Raw genomic sequence first — 15,001 nt, forward strand, 5'->3', positions numbered from 1 at the left:
CCTCATTTTACCTACCTTATAACGGATGGAAGGCTGAGTCAACCTCGGGCCGGGCTTGAACCTGCAGTAATTGCAGGCTGCTGTGTTCTAATAACAGGCTTCTAACAGCCTGAGCTATTACGGCCCTTAATTTCATTATCCAAATTAGGTAACATAATCAGTGCAAGTCACTAGTGCCTAGTGACTGATGATGTTATGTAGTTTGGGGAATGAAAAATCTGCAAGGAAACAACCAAGCTCAGAGAGCACCAAGGACCCCTCATTTCAACCTTCAGCTACAAATATTCTCCTTTTATGTGAGTTTGGTTTCATACGCTGCCTCCACATCAAAATTGAAAGGCAGGGCAAACCCATCCACACAAAACAGGTCAGTAAGTCGCTTATCATTTCTCATCTTTTTAAGGGCACCATAAAAACTCTCTTGTCCCACTGTTCAACTAAGTTTTAGATTTTTAAAAATTCTCTTCTCATTGTCACAATTAAATCCAAGCGTGAAGCTTTGGAATGGAATTGTTTGGACTTTGGAAAGCAGTATTTTTCTTCTTCTAGGGTTATGCTGATCCAGAATATAGGAAAAGAAGGGCTTTTATTGCTGACCTGGCATTTAACCATAGACAGTAAGTGCATCAAATTAATAACTGAACAAAAGGGTAAGCTTTATGTAATCTAAGTACCTTCATCAACAGAGGCATAGAATCAAGATCACATGAAGTATTAATACCACTTTATAATGGTAAGGCCACACTTGGAATACTGCATCCAGTTTTGGTCGTCATGATGTAAAAAAGATGTGGAGACTCTAGAAAGAGTGCAGAGAAGAGCAACAAAGGTGATTAGGGGACTGGAGGCTAAAACATATGAAGAACGGTTGCAGGAACTGGGTATATCTAGTTTAATGAAAAGAAGGACTAGGGGAGACATGATAGCAGTTTTCCAATATCTCAGGGGTTGCCACAAAGAAGAGGGAGTCAAGCTATTCTCCAAAGCACTTGAGGATAGGACAAGAAGCAATGGGTGGAAAACTAATCAAAGAGAGAAGCATCGTAAAACTAAGGAGAAATTTCCTGACAGAACAATTAATCAGTGGAACAACTTGCCTGCAGAAGCATATATATATATATATATATATAGGTCTTTGGTTGTTCGGGTTTTCTCCCGTGAAAAATTGGAAATGTCTTGGTGACGTTTCGACGAAGTCTCATTCGTCATCTTCAGGCTTCAGCTTCGTGCTTCTGGGAGCAATGTGTGATCGCAGCTGTTTCTTCCTTTTAACTGCTTGTGGGGGTTTGAACTGATTGGGTGGGAGCTTGGCTGTGCTCTGATTGGATGGGGTTTTTTTCTGTGCTCTGATTGGCTGGGGGTGTGTCCTGTGTTGGTGGGGGCTTGGTTGTGCTCAGTCTAGTCTGTGCTGCAGGGGGATTTGAGCTGGCGAGCTGCATAGCTGTTGTTTGGCTTTGTGGTCGTGCTACATCTTCATAGTGGGTGTCAGTCTGCTGCATGAATGGATTGGAGGGGTTTGAAATGGCTAATGTTGCAGCTGCGGTCTGGCTTCTGGTCCTTGGTCGTGCTTCATGATCAGTGTGGGTTTGGGTCTGCTTTCTGGGTGGATGTGCAGTGGTTACATCCTGTGTGGACCTTGTGAGTGTGGGTCTGGTGTCGTTCCTCGTGTTAGGGACTCGTTTGTCAATAAGGGCGGGTTTCCAAATGGCTGGTAGGCGGGAGGTGTCATCTCGTTTGTTCATGCTGTGTGGGCGTTTTTCTATCTCAATGGCTTCTCTGATTATTCTGTTGTTAAAGTGTTCAGTTTTGGCGATAGTTCTGGTCTTTTTAAAGTCAATATCATGTCCTGTGACTTTAAAGTGTTGGACCAGGGAAGAAGTTGGTTCCTCTTTTTTGAATGAGTTCTTGTGTTCTTCAATGCGTGCACTTATTCTTCTGTTGGTTTGTCCAATGTATGTGGTGGGGCAGGCGGTGCATGGGATTTCATATACTCCTTGATTTTCTAACTCAATTTTGTCTTTGGGGTTTCTTAGGATGGTGGATATTTTTCTGTTTGTGCAGAATGCTGTCTTGATGTTGTGTTTGTGGAGGATCTTGCTGATTCTGTCTGTGGTGCCTTTTATATATGGGAGGAGGGCTGTGCCGTTTTCTTGTTCTCTGTCTTGGATTTTAGTGGGGGGTTCTTTTTGGATTAGTTTGGTAATCTTATTTGTTTGGAATCCATTGGATGTTAGTACGTTAGTGAGAGTGTCTAGTTCGGGTTTTAGGTGTTGTTCATCAGCTAAGCATTTTGTTCTGGAGATGAGTGTCTTGGCTACGGAGTTGATCTGTGCTGGGTGGTGGTGTGAGAGTGCGTGCAGATAGCGGTTTGTGTGTGTTTTCTTCTGGTAGATGGTGTGTCCTAGGGAGCCATTGGGTTTTCTGTAGACTAAGACATCCAGGAAGGGAAGTTGGTTATTAACTTCTGTTTCCATGGTGAACTGTATTTTGGGGTGTAGGCTATTGAGGTGTGTGAGGAAGTTGTCAAGTTTTTCTTTCCCGTGTGGCCAGATTATGAAGGTGTCGTCTACATATCTGAGCCAGAGTTTGGGTTTGTGATCAGATTTTTCTAGAGCTTGGGTTTCAAAGTGTTCCATGTAGAGATTGGCAATGACAGGTGAGAGGGGTGATCCCATGGGTGCTCCTTCTACTTGTTTGTATTTTTGTCCATTATAGATGAAGTATGTGTTGGATAGGCAGTGGTTGGTCAGATCTAGGATGTGCTTGGGGGGGTTATATTTGTTTTGGATAGCTGTCAAGGCTTATATATATATAAGCCTTGACAGCTATCTGCTATATGCTTTTATATTGTACAATTATTTCATGCTTATCTTATATATACTGTATGACAAAATAAATAAATAAATAAATAAATAAAAATAAAAGTTGTGAATGATCCAACACTGGAAGTTTTTAAGAAGATGTTGGATAACCATTTGTCTGAAATGGTGTAGGGTTTCCTGCCTAGGCAGGGGGTTGGACTAGAAGACCTCCAAGGTCCCTTCCAACTCTGTTATTCTATTTCTATTTCTAAATGTTTAAGGTACTCAAAATAGGATATGGCTCCACACGGTTTCGAAGTGCAGCCCTGATATGTCATCCAAAGCAGAGATCTCCCACCTTGGTCCCTTTAAGACTTGTGGACTTCAACTCCCAAAGTCCCTCAGCCAGCAAAGCTGACTGAGGAACTCTGGGAGTTGAAGTCCACAAGTCTTAAAGGGACCAAGGTTGGAGACCCCTGATCCAAAGCCTGATGTGGCTCTTAAGCCAACAGTTGTGCAGTTCTGCCTTATAATTTGAGCACTGGGTTGCTTCATTAAAGATCTTTCTTTCTACTTGTTCAGCCTCCCTTGACAAAATACTTTAAGAAAAACCCACAAGAATAGTATTTGTGAGAGGTTGTGGGGAGACCAAGAGATAAATGCAAGAAAACACATTCATTAAAAAAATGTGTGTATGTGTGAAGCAGTGGGGGAATCAGATGACAGCTTATCTTACAAATGTCAACTCAGTCCAGGGGAATAAAAATATAGGAAAAAGCATTTGAACATATTCAGAGACTCTGCCTTAATTAACTCCTATAAATGAGGCGAGGAAAATCCTACTGTAGGTTCCAGGTTCCTGTATTTACCACAGTTTAGCATGAAAGATAGCCCACTGAAATCTGCTTCCTTAATTTTGCCTGGCTGTCTGAAGCTTGATGTTATGGATCACGTAAATGAAATATGAAAAGCTCAAAAATGTAATCTGTTTAGCAATAGCAATACCCCTTAGACTTATATACTGCTTTACAGCCCTCCCTAAGTGGTTTACAGAGGCAGCCTATGGCCCCCAATAATTTGAGTCCTCATTTTACCCACCTCGGAAGAATGAAAGGCCGAGTCAACCTTGAGCCTGGTAGGATTTGAACTGCCAAATTGCAAGCAGCTGGCAGTCGGCAGAAGTAGCCTGAAGTACTGCACTCCAACCACTGCCCCATGGGACTCTTTTGATTCTCTTTGCCTTTCCAGGGGTGACCCTTTGCCAAGAGTTGAGTATACGGCTGAAGAGACTGCTACTTGGTGAGTGCATGACTTGAACCTACAGGGATTGCTGCACATGGGAATTGATAGTGCCACTGTCTTCCCCATCTTGCAATTTTCATGTTCATGTACAGTACAGGTAGTCCTCAACTTATAATTGATTGTTTAGCAACCGTTTAAAGCTACAATGGGCATGAAAGAAAGGTGACTTTCAACTGATCCTTGCACTTATGACCATCAGAGCATCCCCACAGTCAGATGATCAAAATCTGAGTGCTTGGCAACCAGCATGTATTTATGATGGATTTGCTTAACAACTGTGACAAAAAGTTAAAAAATCAGATGTGACTCATTTAACAACCGCCTTGCTTAACAGTGGATATTCCGATCCCAGTTCTGGTTGCAAATAGAGGATTACCTGTAATAATACTTTCATCTCATTTAGCTCTGCTTGTATTGCAGTTTTGATAAATAGTGACTTATGGAACTTTTGTGTACAACAGTATCTTAAAAATAAAAAAAAATACATGTCTTTACCTATCTATCCTTAAAAAAGAACAGTCATATTACTTAAGGAAATGAGTTGTCTATATTTATTTTATTTTAAATGTTCAGTTGTTCACATGGCCATATTCTCTAGACTGTTACCTTTCCAATGTGCTAGAATACAACTTGAAATACCCTCACTTACTGGGGATGGTAAAAGTCACAGTACATTGAATCGAGGCAGCAGCAAAGTAGGAAAGGCTATGGTCTAAAAGTGCCAGTATAATATTCCATTTCAAACTAGTGATATGCAATTGGTGATAGTGGTGAATATATGTAACTCGGGTTGTAGGATGAGGTTGGAGGTTCATTTTCCGAGCTTGTGAATTGGTTTCCAAATGTTTTGTTACCAGGTTAGGTAACATCTTCAGCAGAGTTTAGGGGATGTCAGTATCGGTGTTCTTCTGCTTGGAAATAAAAAACCCCAAACCCTCAGAATTGAAATCAACCACACAGCCAACCAGAGATACCTCAATCAACCCACACAATGCTCCCAACCAGCACTTTACTTCCCAATGACCCTCACCTGATGTGACTTCTCCATCATAAGACCCATCACAAGACTCTCATGGATGATGCACACCTGACCCATCACAAAACCTACCGCAAGACCCTCACTTGACACACCCACACCTGATCCATCACAAGACCCATCACAAGACCCTCCGACTTCAGTGCGTGTCTGCAAAAGCAGGAAAAGAAGAAGGTGTCCATCTCTGCTAATTGTCTTATCTTTATGGATCTCTTTAAGCAGACGGAATGAGTGCAAGCGGACGATTATTGGATTGCAAGTATTTTTGATTTCCTGACTTCTACTTTCTAAAAGAGAATTTTTTTTTTCCTTTGTTCTAATTGACTCTAAGATGGCGCCTGAACGGGAGTGAAAATGACGAATGGAATTTTAAACAGTCTGTGCAACTAAGAAGATAAGAAATGTTATGTGTGGATTTTAATGAAGTGAACTGAGCTCTCCTATACTTAAAGGGGAGAAGAGAAGTTTCTAGACTTATATTTTGTGAATTTTAAAACTGAAATGGCTACTAAACCACCTAAGACTGGGGGCAGAAGGGTTCTGAACCAGCTTTAGAAGATCTGATTAAAGAGCAAGGAAAGTGTCTGAAGAAAGGTTTAAGGAGATTATGGATAATAATGAGAAAATAAGAGAAGAAATAAAGAGAATAATAAAAAAATAAGAGAAGATATCTTAATGGCTTTTCAAGGTTTGGCAAAAAGACTGGAGGTGGTGGAGGAGGAGGTGCAAGAAATTGTTCAGTCAAATCAACAAATAGAAAATAGAATGGGGGGAATGCAAATCAAATTGGATAAAAATGAAGATCAAGTGGTGGTGATGCAGTATAGAATGATGGAAGGAGCTCTGAGAATTAGAGGTTTGAATGAAGACAAAGGGGAAGATTTAAAAATTTTATCAGAAGCTCTGGCTGAATTTATTGAACTTGATCCACAAGAGGTTGCTTATCAAATTGACAAAATTTATAGAGTTAATTCTTGGATTGCTAGGCAAAAGAAACTTCCTAGAGACATTGTGGTTTATTTTTTGAAAAGAACAGTGAGGAATCAAATTTTGCAAGTTGCTTTTCAGAAAAACTTGAAAATAGGGGAACAGGAGTTGAAGGTTTTGAAGAGATCCTCCCAAGATGTTAAGGGATAGAAAAGACTTTACATTTTTACACAAGAACTTAAGAAATACCAGATTCAATTTAGATGGGAGGTTCCAGTTGGCTTGACAGTGTATTATCAGGAAGAAGATATCGTATTGACACAGTGCTTAAGGCCAAAGATTTTCTTTCTACAGTGCTGAAATTTGAAATAGAAATAATAGAAAAAGAATTCAAGAGACTCAAATGGGTGTGGAAGCTGAGATGATTCCAGTGATGTTACCATCAGAGGAACAACCACAAGAACAAAGACTGACGAGGGGAGCCCTTAAGCGTAAAGAAAAGGAGCAACAAACTCAAAGTAAAGTTCAGGACTCTGCTACAGAAGCGGTGGAGGAGCACGGCCGAAGATACGGGAGGCCGATCTTCAGTTGATTGCCCAAAGGCTTCAGCAGCCCAGTAATGGCAAATAAAATCTTGACTTGGAATGTCAATGGTTTGAACTCAGCTCAGAAGAGAAGAAAAATATTTCATTATTTGAAACAATTTAAAATGATGTTATTTGCTTACAAGAAAGCATATTAAATTATCAGATCAAAAGTACCTAATAAACTCAAAGTTAGGTAAACATTTTGTTGCTTCAGCTTTGGAGAAAAACATGGCATAGTGGTTTATTTGAGAAAAGATATACCAGCCAAGTTAATAGAGGCAGATATTCATGGAAGATATATTGCTATTGAACTTACAATAGAAACAAAAGGACTCTCTTGCTTGGTATATATGCACCCAATCAGCAACAAGAAAAATTTTATAGAATGTTATATGATAAGTTGATCTATGGGATTATAAATCGTGTATTATATTGGGAGATTGGAATGGAGTAATAGATACACGAAAGGACAAGAGAACTTCTTCCAAGAAGATACCTGCACATGCAAAGCTGCCTAAATCCTTTTTTGATATGATAGAAGATTTTGAGTTAAGAGATGTATGGAGACTGCGGAATTTGGAGGAAAGAGACTATACTTTTTCTGATAGGCATCAATCCTTCTCACGTATTGATTTTATTTTAATTTCTAATGATTTGCTTTTTAGGGTGAAGAAAACTAAGATATTTCCAAGATGTTTGTCTGATCATAGTCCTGTTTGGATGGAATTGCAATATGGAAAAGAGGGTAGAAGAACTTGGAGATTAAATGAAAATTTGTTTAGATATCAGGATAATGTAAATCAATGTAAAAAGCAGATGAAAGAATTTTTTGATTATAATTTGAATAATGAAACATCGATAGAAATGGTTTGGGACTGCAGTAAAGCTTTTATGAGAGGTGTATTAATATATCTTAATAATAGACAGAGAAATAAGCAACAAAGACAGCGTAGGTATTTAGAAGAGGAAATTTATAAGAAACAACAATTATTAATACATAATCCACATGATCAAAAACTTAAAGATGCAATAAAGTTACTACAGAATCAATTTAATATGATAATGGCTGATCAGGTGGCAACAAATATACAATATGCCAAACATAATACTTTTGTAATGCAAATAGACCTGGTAGGTGGTTATCATACACTTTTAGGAAAAGACAAATACAACGTACTATAGAAAAAATAGAATACAAAGGTAAAGAGAGATACCAACAGGATAAAATTAATAAAGCTTTTTTAGAATATTATACAAATTTATATCTTAAAGATAATATATTGAATAGGGATATTGATAATTATTTGAAGGAATATAAGGTTAAAAATTTAACTTTAGAACAAACGGATGAATTGAATCGCCTATAACCTCGGAAGAAATTATTTTGGTAATTAAACAATTAAAAATGGGAAAACTCCTGGTACGGATGGGCTTACAGTTAGTTATTATAGGAATTTACAGGATGAGATGTTAGGTCCACTTAAGGAATTATTTAATCAGATACAACTAGGAGGGGGAATTTCCCCCTCATGGAGAACCTCTTTTATTTCATTGATACCAAAGAGGAACAGGATTGTTCTAAACCTGGGAATTATAGGCCAATCTCACTTTTAAATAATGATTATAAGATTTTGTTAAAATAATAGCTAATAGATTAATGTTGATTCTGCAGCGAAGAATTCATAATGATCAATCTGGATTTATAAAAGGGAGACAGATGAGGAATAATGTTAGGCAGATTGTTAATTTACTGGAGTACTTAGAAAAGAAAAATTTTATTCCAGCAGCATTTATTTTCTCGATGCAGAGAAAGCTTTTGATCGATTGCATTGGGATTTTTTACTTAAATTAATAGAAAAGATGCAATTTGGAGATGGTTTTTTAAGAATAATTAGGGCAATTTATTGAGAGCAAACAGCACAGATTATAATCAATGGTAGCTTAACAGAACCTTTTAAGATTGCGAAAGGAACAAGACAGGGATGTCCTTTATCACCATTATTGTTTATTTTAACTCTAGAACCATTATTGGATAAAATACGAGAAGTAAAGGAGATAGAGGAATTAGAGTTAGACAGTATGAATATAAGTTAAGAGCTTTTGCAGATGATTTGGTGATTACTTTAACAAACCCTATAAATTCTAGTAAATCTTTGTTGGAAATAATTGATCAATATGGGAATGTCTCAGGGTTTAAGGTAAATCAGAAAAGACAAAAGTGATAATAAAAATATGGCCAGACAACAGAAAGAAAAACTAGAGGAAGTAACAGGATTTGAAATTGTAAAGAAGGTTAAGTATTTAGGGTTTATATTACGTCATCAAATGTGAAATTGTATAAGAATAACTATGAGGTTTTATGGCAAAAGTTCAGAAGGAGTTGATTGTTTGGAAAAATTGCAATTATCTTTGCTGGGAGAATTGCTGCTATTAAAATGAATGTTTTACCTAGATTTTTATTCCTCTTTCAGATGATACCAATAATTAAGAAAGATAAGAATCTTGAGGAATGGCAGAAGGAATTAACAAATTTATATGGGAAGGTAAAAAGCTAGGGTTAAAATGAAAATAATTCAAGATTCTCGGAAAGGGAGGTTTAAAATGCCTAATTTTAAATTATATTATGAAGCAGCTGCTCTCTCTGCAATAAGTGATTGGTTTAATTTAACAGAGGACAGAATTTTGAATATAGAAGGTTATGATTTGTTATATGGATGGCATGCATATTTAATTTATGACAAAAAAGTGGATAAGGCCTTTAAAAATCATGTGCTAAGAAATGCCCTTCTGTGTTTGGAAAAATACTCTTATAAACTAAATTATAAGGTTCCTATATGGGCAAGTCCTAGACATACAGTAGAAAATATAAACATAGAACAGAATCAGGAAATGATTACATATAAAGATCTTTTGTATACTGAAAGAGGTAATTTGCAGTTAAAATCTCTGCAAGTATTAAGAGAGGAAGGGAAAAATTATACTTGGTTTCAATATGAGCAATTACATGCTAGATGGAAGAGAGATCAAAAAATTGGTATAGAGCAGAACGAGGGAAATTTGGTAAAGCAAATTAGAAATCAGTCTCAGGAGCATATAAAGAGATTGTATAATGTGTTACTTGAAATAGATTCTGAAAGGGACTTGGTAAAGGACTGTATGATAAAGTGGGCACAAAATTTTCAGGAGCCAATATTATTGGAAACGTGGGAAAAATTTGGGTTAGAAATGTTAAATTCACGAGGCACAGAATCTGAGGAAAATTTTTATAAAATGTTTTATAGATGGCATCTAGATCCTAAAAATTATCGTGTATGTATCCAGAAATGCAAGCAAAATGTTGGAGATGTAATTGTGATGACGCTACATATTTTCACATTTGGTGGACTTGTAAGGACATAAAGGCCTTTTGGATAAAAATTTGGTGGATTTTACAAAATGTTTTGAAAAGAAGATAAAGTTCCTGCATAATTTTTCTTGTTGGGAATTATTACGGATTGTACAGTAATTGAGACTAAATTGATTTTAAATCTAATAACTGCAGCAAGATTACTAATAGGACAATATTGGAAGAAAAAAGAAGTACCAACAATACAAGAATGGATATTGAAAGTTGCCAATTTGGCTGAGATGGCGAAGATATCAGCCTCTTTGAAAGACAATACGCAAGAAAGATACTTAAAGGAATGGAAAAATGGATTGACTATATTCAACGTAGATATCAGACTAAGAGTTATCAGACTGTTTTTGAATGATTATGATGTATTATTTTTGATTGCTTTTGGGGGAAGTTAGGAATTGATGATTGTAGGGGTATAATTAAGTTGGGACGAAAACTTTTTAGCATATGTTTGTTTTACTTTTAACTATACCTTGTGCTCGTTCCGGGAAGTCGGGGGGGGGAGGGGGGTTGCGAAGGGAGGGGGGAGGAGGGGGGGAAAAGGGGGGAAAAAATGTTTGTAAAACTTTTTGAATAAAAAAAAAACAAAAAAAAAACAAGACCCTGACCTGAGGTGACCCTTGCCTGATATGATCTTTCCATCACATGACCTACTGACCACACAAAGCCCTTCTAAGCAGACACTGACATCCCCTAAATTCTGCTGAAGATGTTAACTAGCCTGGTAAAGAAACGTTCGGAAACCAACCCACAAGCTCGTAGAACGAACCTGCACCCTCATATGCAACTGGTTCTATTCATTTGATTTAGACTAAATTCTTCACACTAATGGATAACTCCAGAACACCAACCAAAAATCATTTCATTTGCAGGTAATTAGAATAAAATATATTTGCTATTATTCCTTTCCATTTTTACATTTAATAATTTCCTATTCTATCATATGAAACATTACATCTCCGCCAACAATGAGGGGGAATGGCACTAGAATACAAATGGAGAGCAGACCCCACTCCTTACTAGCACTGATGATGTTACTCAGTGTGGGTAATGAAATGTCTTCAAGAAAAGAGGCAAGCTCAGAGAGCACCAAAGTCCCCTCATAAAACATTACAGTAAGAATCTTTGGAGCAGAAGCATCCATGAGGAAGGAAGGGTCAAAACAAGAAAATGGTGATCAGGGTAGTACATTTATAGTCTTGGTGGACACAAAATACAGACTTTATTTATACTATTGGGACCATCATCTTGCCTTTTCCAACAACTCCTATATGGATGTTGCTTGTTTGAAGTGCTGCCACAGGACTTTTGAACACCCTAGATACAATGGTGGACTGCTGCCAGTTCCAAACGGTTCAGGTGAATCGGTAGTTCTGACAATCAACTGGCCCCACCCAGCCGCCTCCAACCTATCCTGTCCTATATTTCCTTCTGTTGTGACCCAGACCCAAGTAGGTAGCAACAAACTCAGTCCGTGATAAAATAAACTTTATTCGAACAGCTGGGAATTACCTCATTCCTAGCGTCGTTCAACTCAAAGTAAAACAAAGGCCTCTCAAACACAAATTCTGCAGTTATCAGAAACCTGAGTCCAATTAGGCAAACTGCCAAAGGCCCTTCCTGATAAATGTCCAGAAGTTACCAAAACACAGAGCAGAGGACGCAGCTACAACGTTGTTTTCCGGCAAGCTGAAACACCGGTGCTGGTCTGTTATTAAGCCTTATGGGAGGGGCCAATCATCTCTTGGCCCTACTCCCGAGTTGTCCTCTCTGCTTGAGCTGCTCTTGCTCTTCTCATGCGCGCATTAGGAACAGGCTTCTCCAGTTCCTCTTCCTCACTATTATCAGTCTCTGGAGCCTCTGGAGTCCGCACCTCACTTCCCGATGGCCCTGGTCTCACCTCAGCCTCATCGCTGTCCGATTCCATTGCCAGCACCGTAGGCTGCTGATGGACCGACACCTTCTTTCTGGCTCAGCTGATTTGTGCAGCACAGCTAATTTCCACGCCTCCGCTGTTCTAAGAAGCTGAGCTTCAAATTGCTGTATTTTGAATGCTGCATGCAAGTGCATTAGGAGCGTGCTCATATGAAACTCGCATGCACGCACGAACAAAGCCCTCATGCCCTTTGTTAAACTGGTTGCAGCCTGCCACTGCTTAGATATACAATCTGATTTATATTTCTTTTATGTGAACTTTTTTGCTAGTTAACAATTGTTATTTTCAGGAAAGAAATTTACCAGAAGCTGAATGACCTTTACCCCACCCATGCCTGTAAGCAATACCTGGAAGCCTTTCATCAACTAGAAAAATACTGTGGCTACCAAGCGGACTGTATCCCACAACTCCAGGATGTCTCTGTTTTTCTAAAAGGTTAGAGCAATTGTAGGACTGCTGGTGTAGAAACAAACTTCAAGGAGCCTCCAGGCCAAGCAATGTGGCATGGCTCACTAGTACTTCTTTCTAGCCCAATAATTAGCTTTCTACTCTGAAGGTTTATGCAGCTGAAGAAGCTTGTGATTCTGGGAAGACGTCCAGTTTTTGAAATTTGCCAAAGGCCAATAAGCAGCAGAACTCCAGAACTACCTTTCTACCTGTTAATTTTTTTTTTAAAGTTATATTGGATACAATTTCAAGCATAATATTGACCACTGGCTTTCATTTTGTTTATGGATGTTAGAACAAGAAGAAATCGCTACACTATTTGAGGGATGTACATCAAACAATCATAAAAACGTAGGCAACATTTTAAGGCGTTTAGGAAAAGATTTATTCCATCTATTTTGTATCTGAGTGGGCACAGGTTAGAATGAATCCTGCAAGCTGCTGTCAGATGAGGCATTTCTACCATCTTTGAAGTTGTCAAAGGTGATGTAACCTATGCTCTTAAGCCTTAGAAGGAAAAAAGGCCCCATAAATACTCTCCATGCATGTTTCAACTGGGTGGTGCTTCTGTTGTTATTAGCTCCCATCCATGTGCTGCAAAAGGGGCTTGCTTTAAATGTTAGAGTTGAAATGCACCATTTGTCATTCTTCCTCCTTAAACTGATCCTCTTGGATTCAGCAGGGCTTTAATTGACCTCAAAAGAAACACAAAAAGCAGAAGATGATCGCAGCATTTATAGAGTCACAGGCTCCATCAGCGGCATAAACCTGATGAAATCAATTATACCGAGAAGCTTCTTGTTTCATGGCAACAGCCCAAGGACACAGTTGATGATATGTGTTGGCTTTGAGCTTATAGCCTAATGCACGGGTGTCAAACTCGATCACGTAATGTGACGTATCGTGATGTATTATGGTGTTTTTTTGCCTTTGTGGGGTCGAGGTGAGCATGGCCTAAGGGTGACGCATCTAGCCTGTGGACCGCCAGTTTGACAGCCCTGGCCTAATGGTTTCCCCTCTCTCTTTTAGCTTATAGTTTAATGGTTCCCATTTAGAGAGCATTATGTTTAATGGCTGAGAACTGGCAATAAGGAGATTCACTTTGAATGTTTGGATCAGTGATTCTTTCTTAGGCTAATCTACCTCCCAGGGAGTTGTCTTGAGTTCCTGATCTTTGATGAGATAATGCAGAGGACAAAGCAGGGGTGAAATCCAGCAGGTTCTGACAGATTCTGGAGAACCGGTAGCAGAAATTTTGAGCTGTTCAGAGAACTGGTAGCGGAAATTTTGAGTAGTTTGGAGAACTGGCAAATATCATCTCTGGCTGGCCCCAGAGTGGGATGGGAATGGAGATATTTCAATATCCTTCCCCCAGGAGTGGGAAGGAAATGGGGATTTGGCAGTATCCTTCCCCTGCCACGCCCACCAAGCAACGCCCACAGAACTGGTAGTAAAAAAAATTGGATTTCACCACTGGGACAAAGATACCACTCCATTCAAGGAACCCAGAAAGATCTGTGAGAAGTTTTATCTAAGAGACCACAAATGGTTCCTCAAAAGATAAGAGCCGGGGAAAGGATCAGTGTCCTCAAAGATAGTTTCCAGCTGTGAGCCAGGGCTTCTGGCTCCAAGACTGTGGGAACAACTCATGCTTAATCCTTGGCATTTCTGAGCAGGAATCACCTTTCTTTTAATAGTAGAGTTCATTTTCAGATCTTCCTCCCCTCACCACTTCCATTGGGGATATCACTGTGAACTTGTTTATTTTTCTTACAATTTTGCGTGTTGCTCTGTGAAGGGCCAATACTCTGAGAAGGTTCCAAAATCATTTATCCAAGGTTCCATGATTAGATGGGAAATTACAACCCTCCAGAAGAATAGAGAACAAAAGGGAAGAAGTCATTCCTATGAAATGCATGTGTGAAAGAGAGACATTTTCATGACAGGACAATGCGCGTGAAAATGAAATAGTAACATAACAGCAGAGCTTGGTAAATTGCACCATTCTGAAGATATAATTTCGCCACGAGTTGAACTGCAGTGTAAATTTCTCTCATAGAACGAACGGGCTTTAGCTTGAGACCAGCTGCAGGGCTACTATCTCCTCGGGATTTCCTTGCTGCCCTGGCATTTCGTGTCTTTCAGAGTACTCAGTACATAAGGCACTGGTCGTCCCCCACGCATTCCCCAGAACCGTAAGTAAAAGTGAGCTGATAAATGTCATGATTTTTCTCAGTGTGTCCCTGAAGGCTGCATTTTAGACTGCTAAACCTGCTTCTCGTGCCATGCCCTGGAATTGCCACCACAGTCTCAAAAGGTTGGGTGATCAGTCTGAAGAAGACAAAACCAGCATTGCAGTGTTTCCAGAATTGGGGCACAAGGGATGTAATTCTTAAAAAGCAGTTTGGAGACAGAGGGCAGCGGGGAGGTTGGGAGCATTTAAGATTCTTGTTCACTTGGCACTCACACAGTTTTCACTGTCAGCCTCAATCATTTATGATGTGTTCACACCCAACACTCTTTTCTGGCCACACACTCATTTCTTTTATCCACCAGTTTTGTTTTCAG

The 15,001-nt window shown here is 39.0% G+C and overlaps 1 protein-coding gene across 1 annotated transcript in view; it reads left to right on the forward strand.

Annotated features, from left to right (window-relative positions):
* The window catches only part of LOC131202575 (tyrosine 3-monooxygenase-like), a 33,829-nt gene that overhangs the window by 3,749 nt on the left and 15,079 nt on the right, over positions 1–15,001 (forward strand). Inside the window, exons 4-7 of the mRNA XM_058191680.1 lie at positions 550–617; positions 4,050–4,100; positions 12,276–12,421; positions 14,493–14,628. Coding sequence (XP_058047663.1) covers positions 550–617; positions 4,050–4,100; positions 12,276–12,421; positions 14,493–14,628 — 401 coding nt within the window. The remainder of the gene's footprint in view (positions 1–549; positions 618–4,049; positions 4,101–12,275; positions 12,422–14,492; positions 14,629–15,001) is intronic.

This window comes from Ahaetulla prasina, chromosome 7, assembly GCF_028640845.1.
Source record: "Ahaetulla prasina isolate Xishuangbanna chromosome 7, ASM2864084v1, whole genome shotgun sequence".
NCBI classification, from domain to species: Eukaryota; Metazoa; Chordata; class Lepidosauria; order Squamata; family Colubridae; genus Ahaetulla; species Ahaetulla prasina.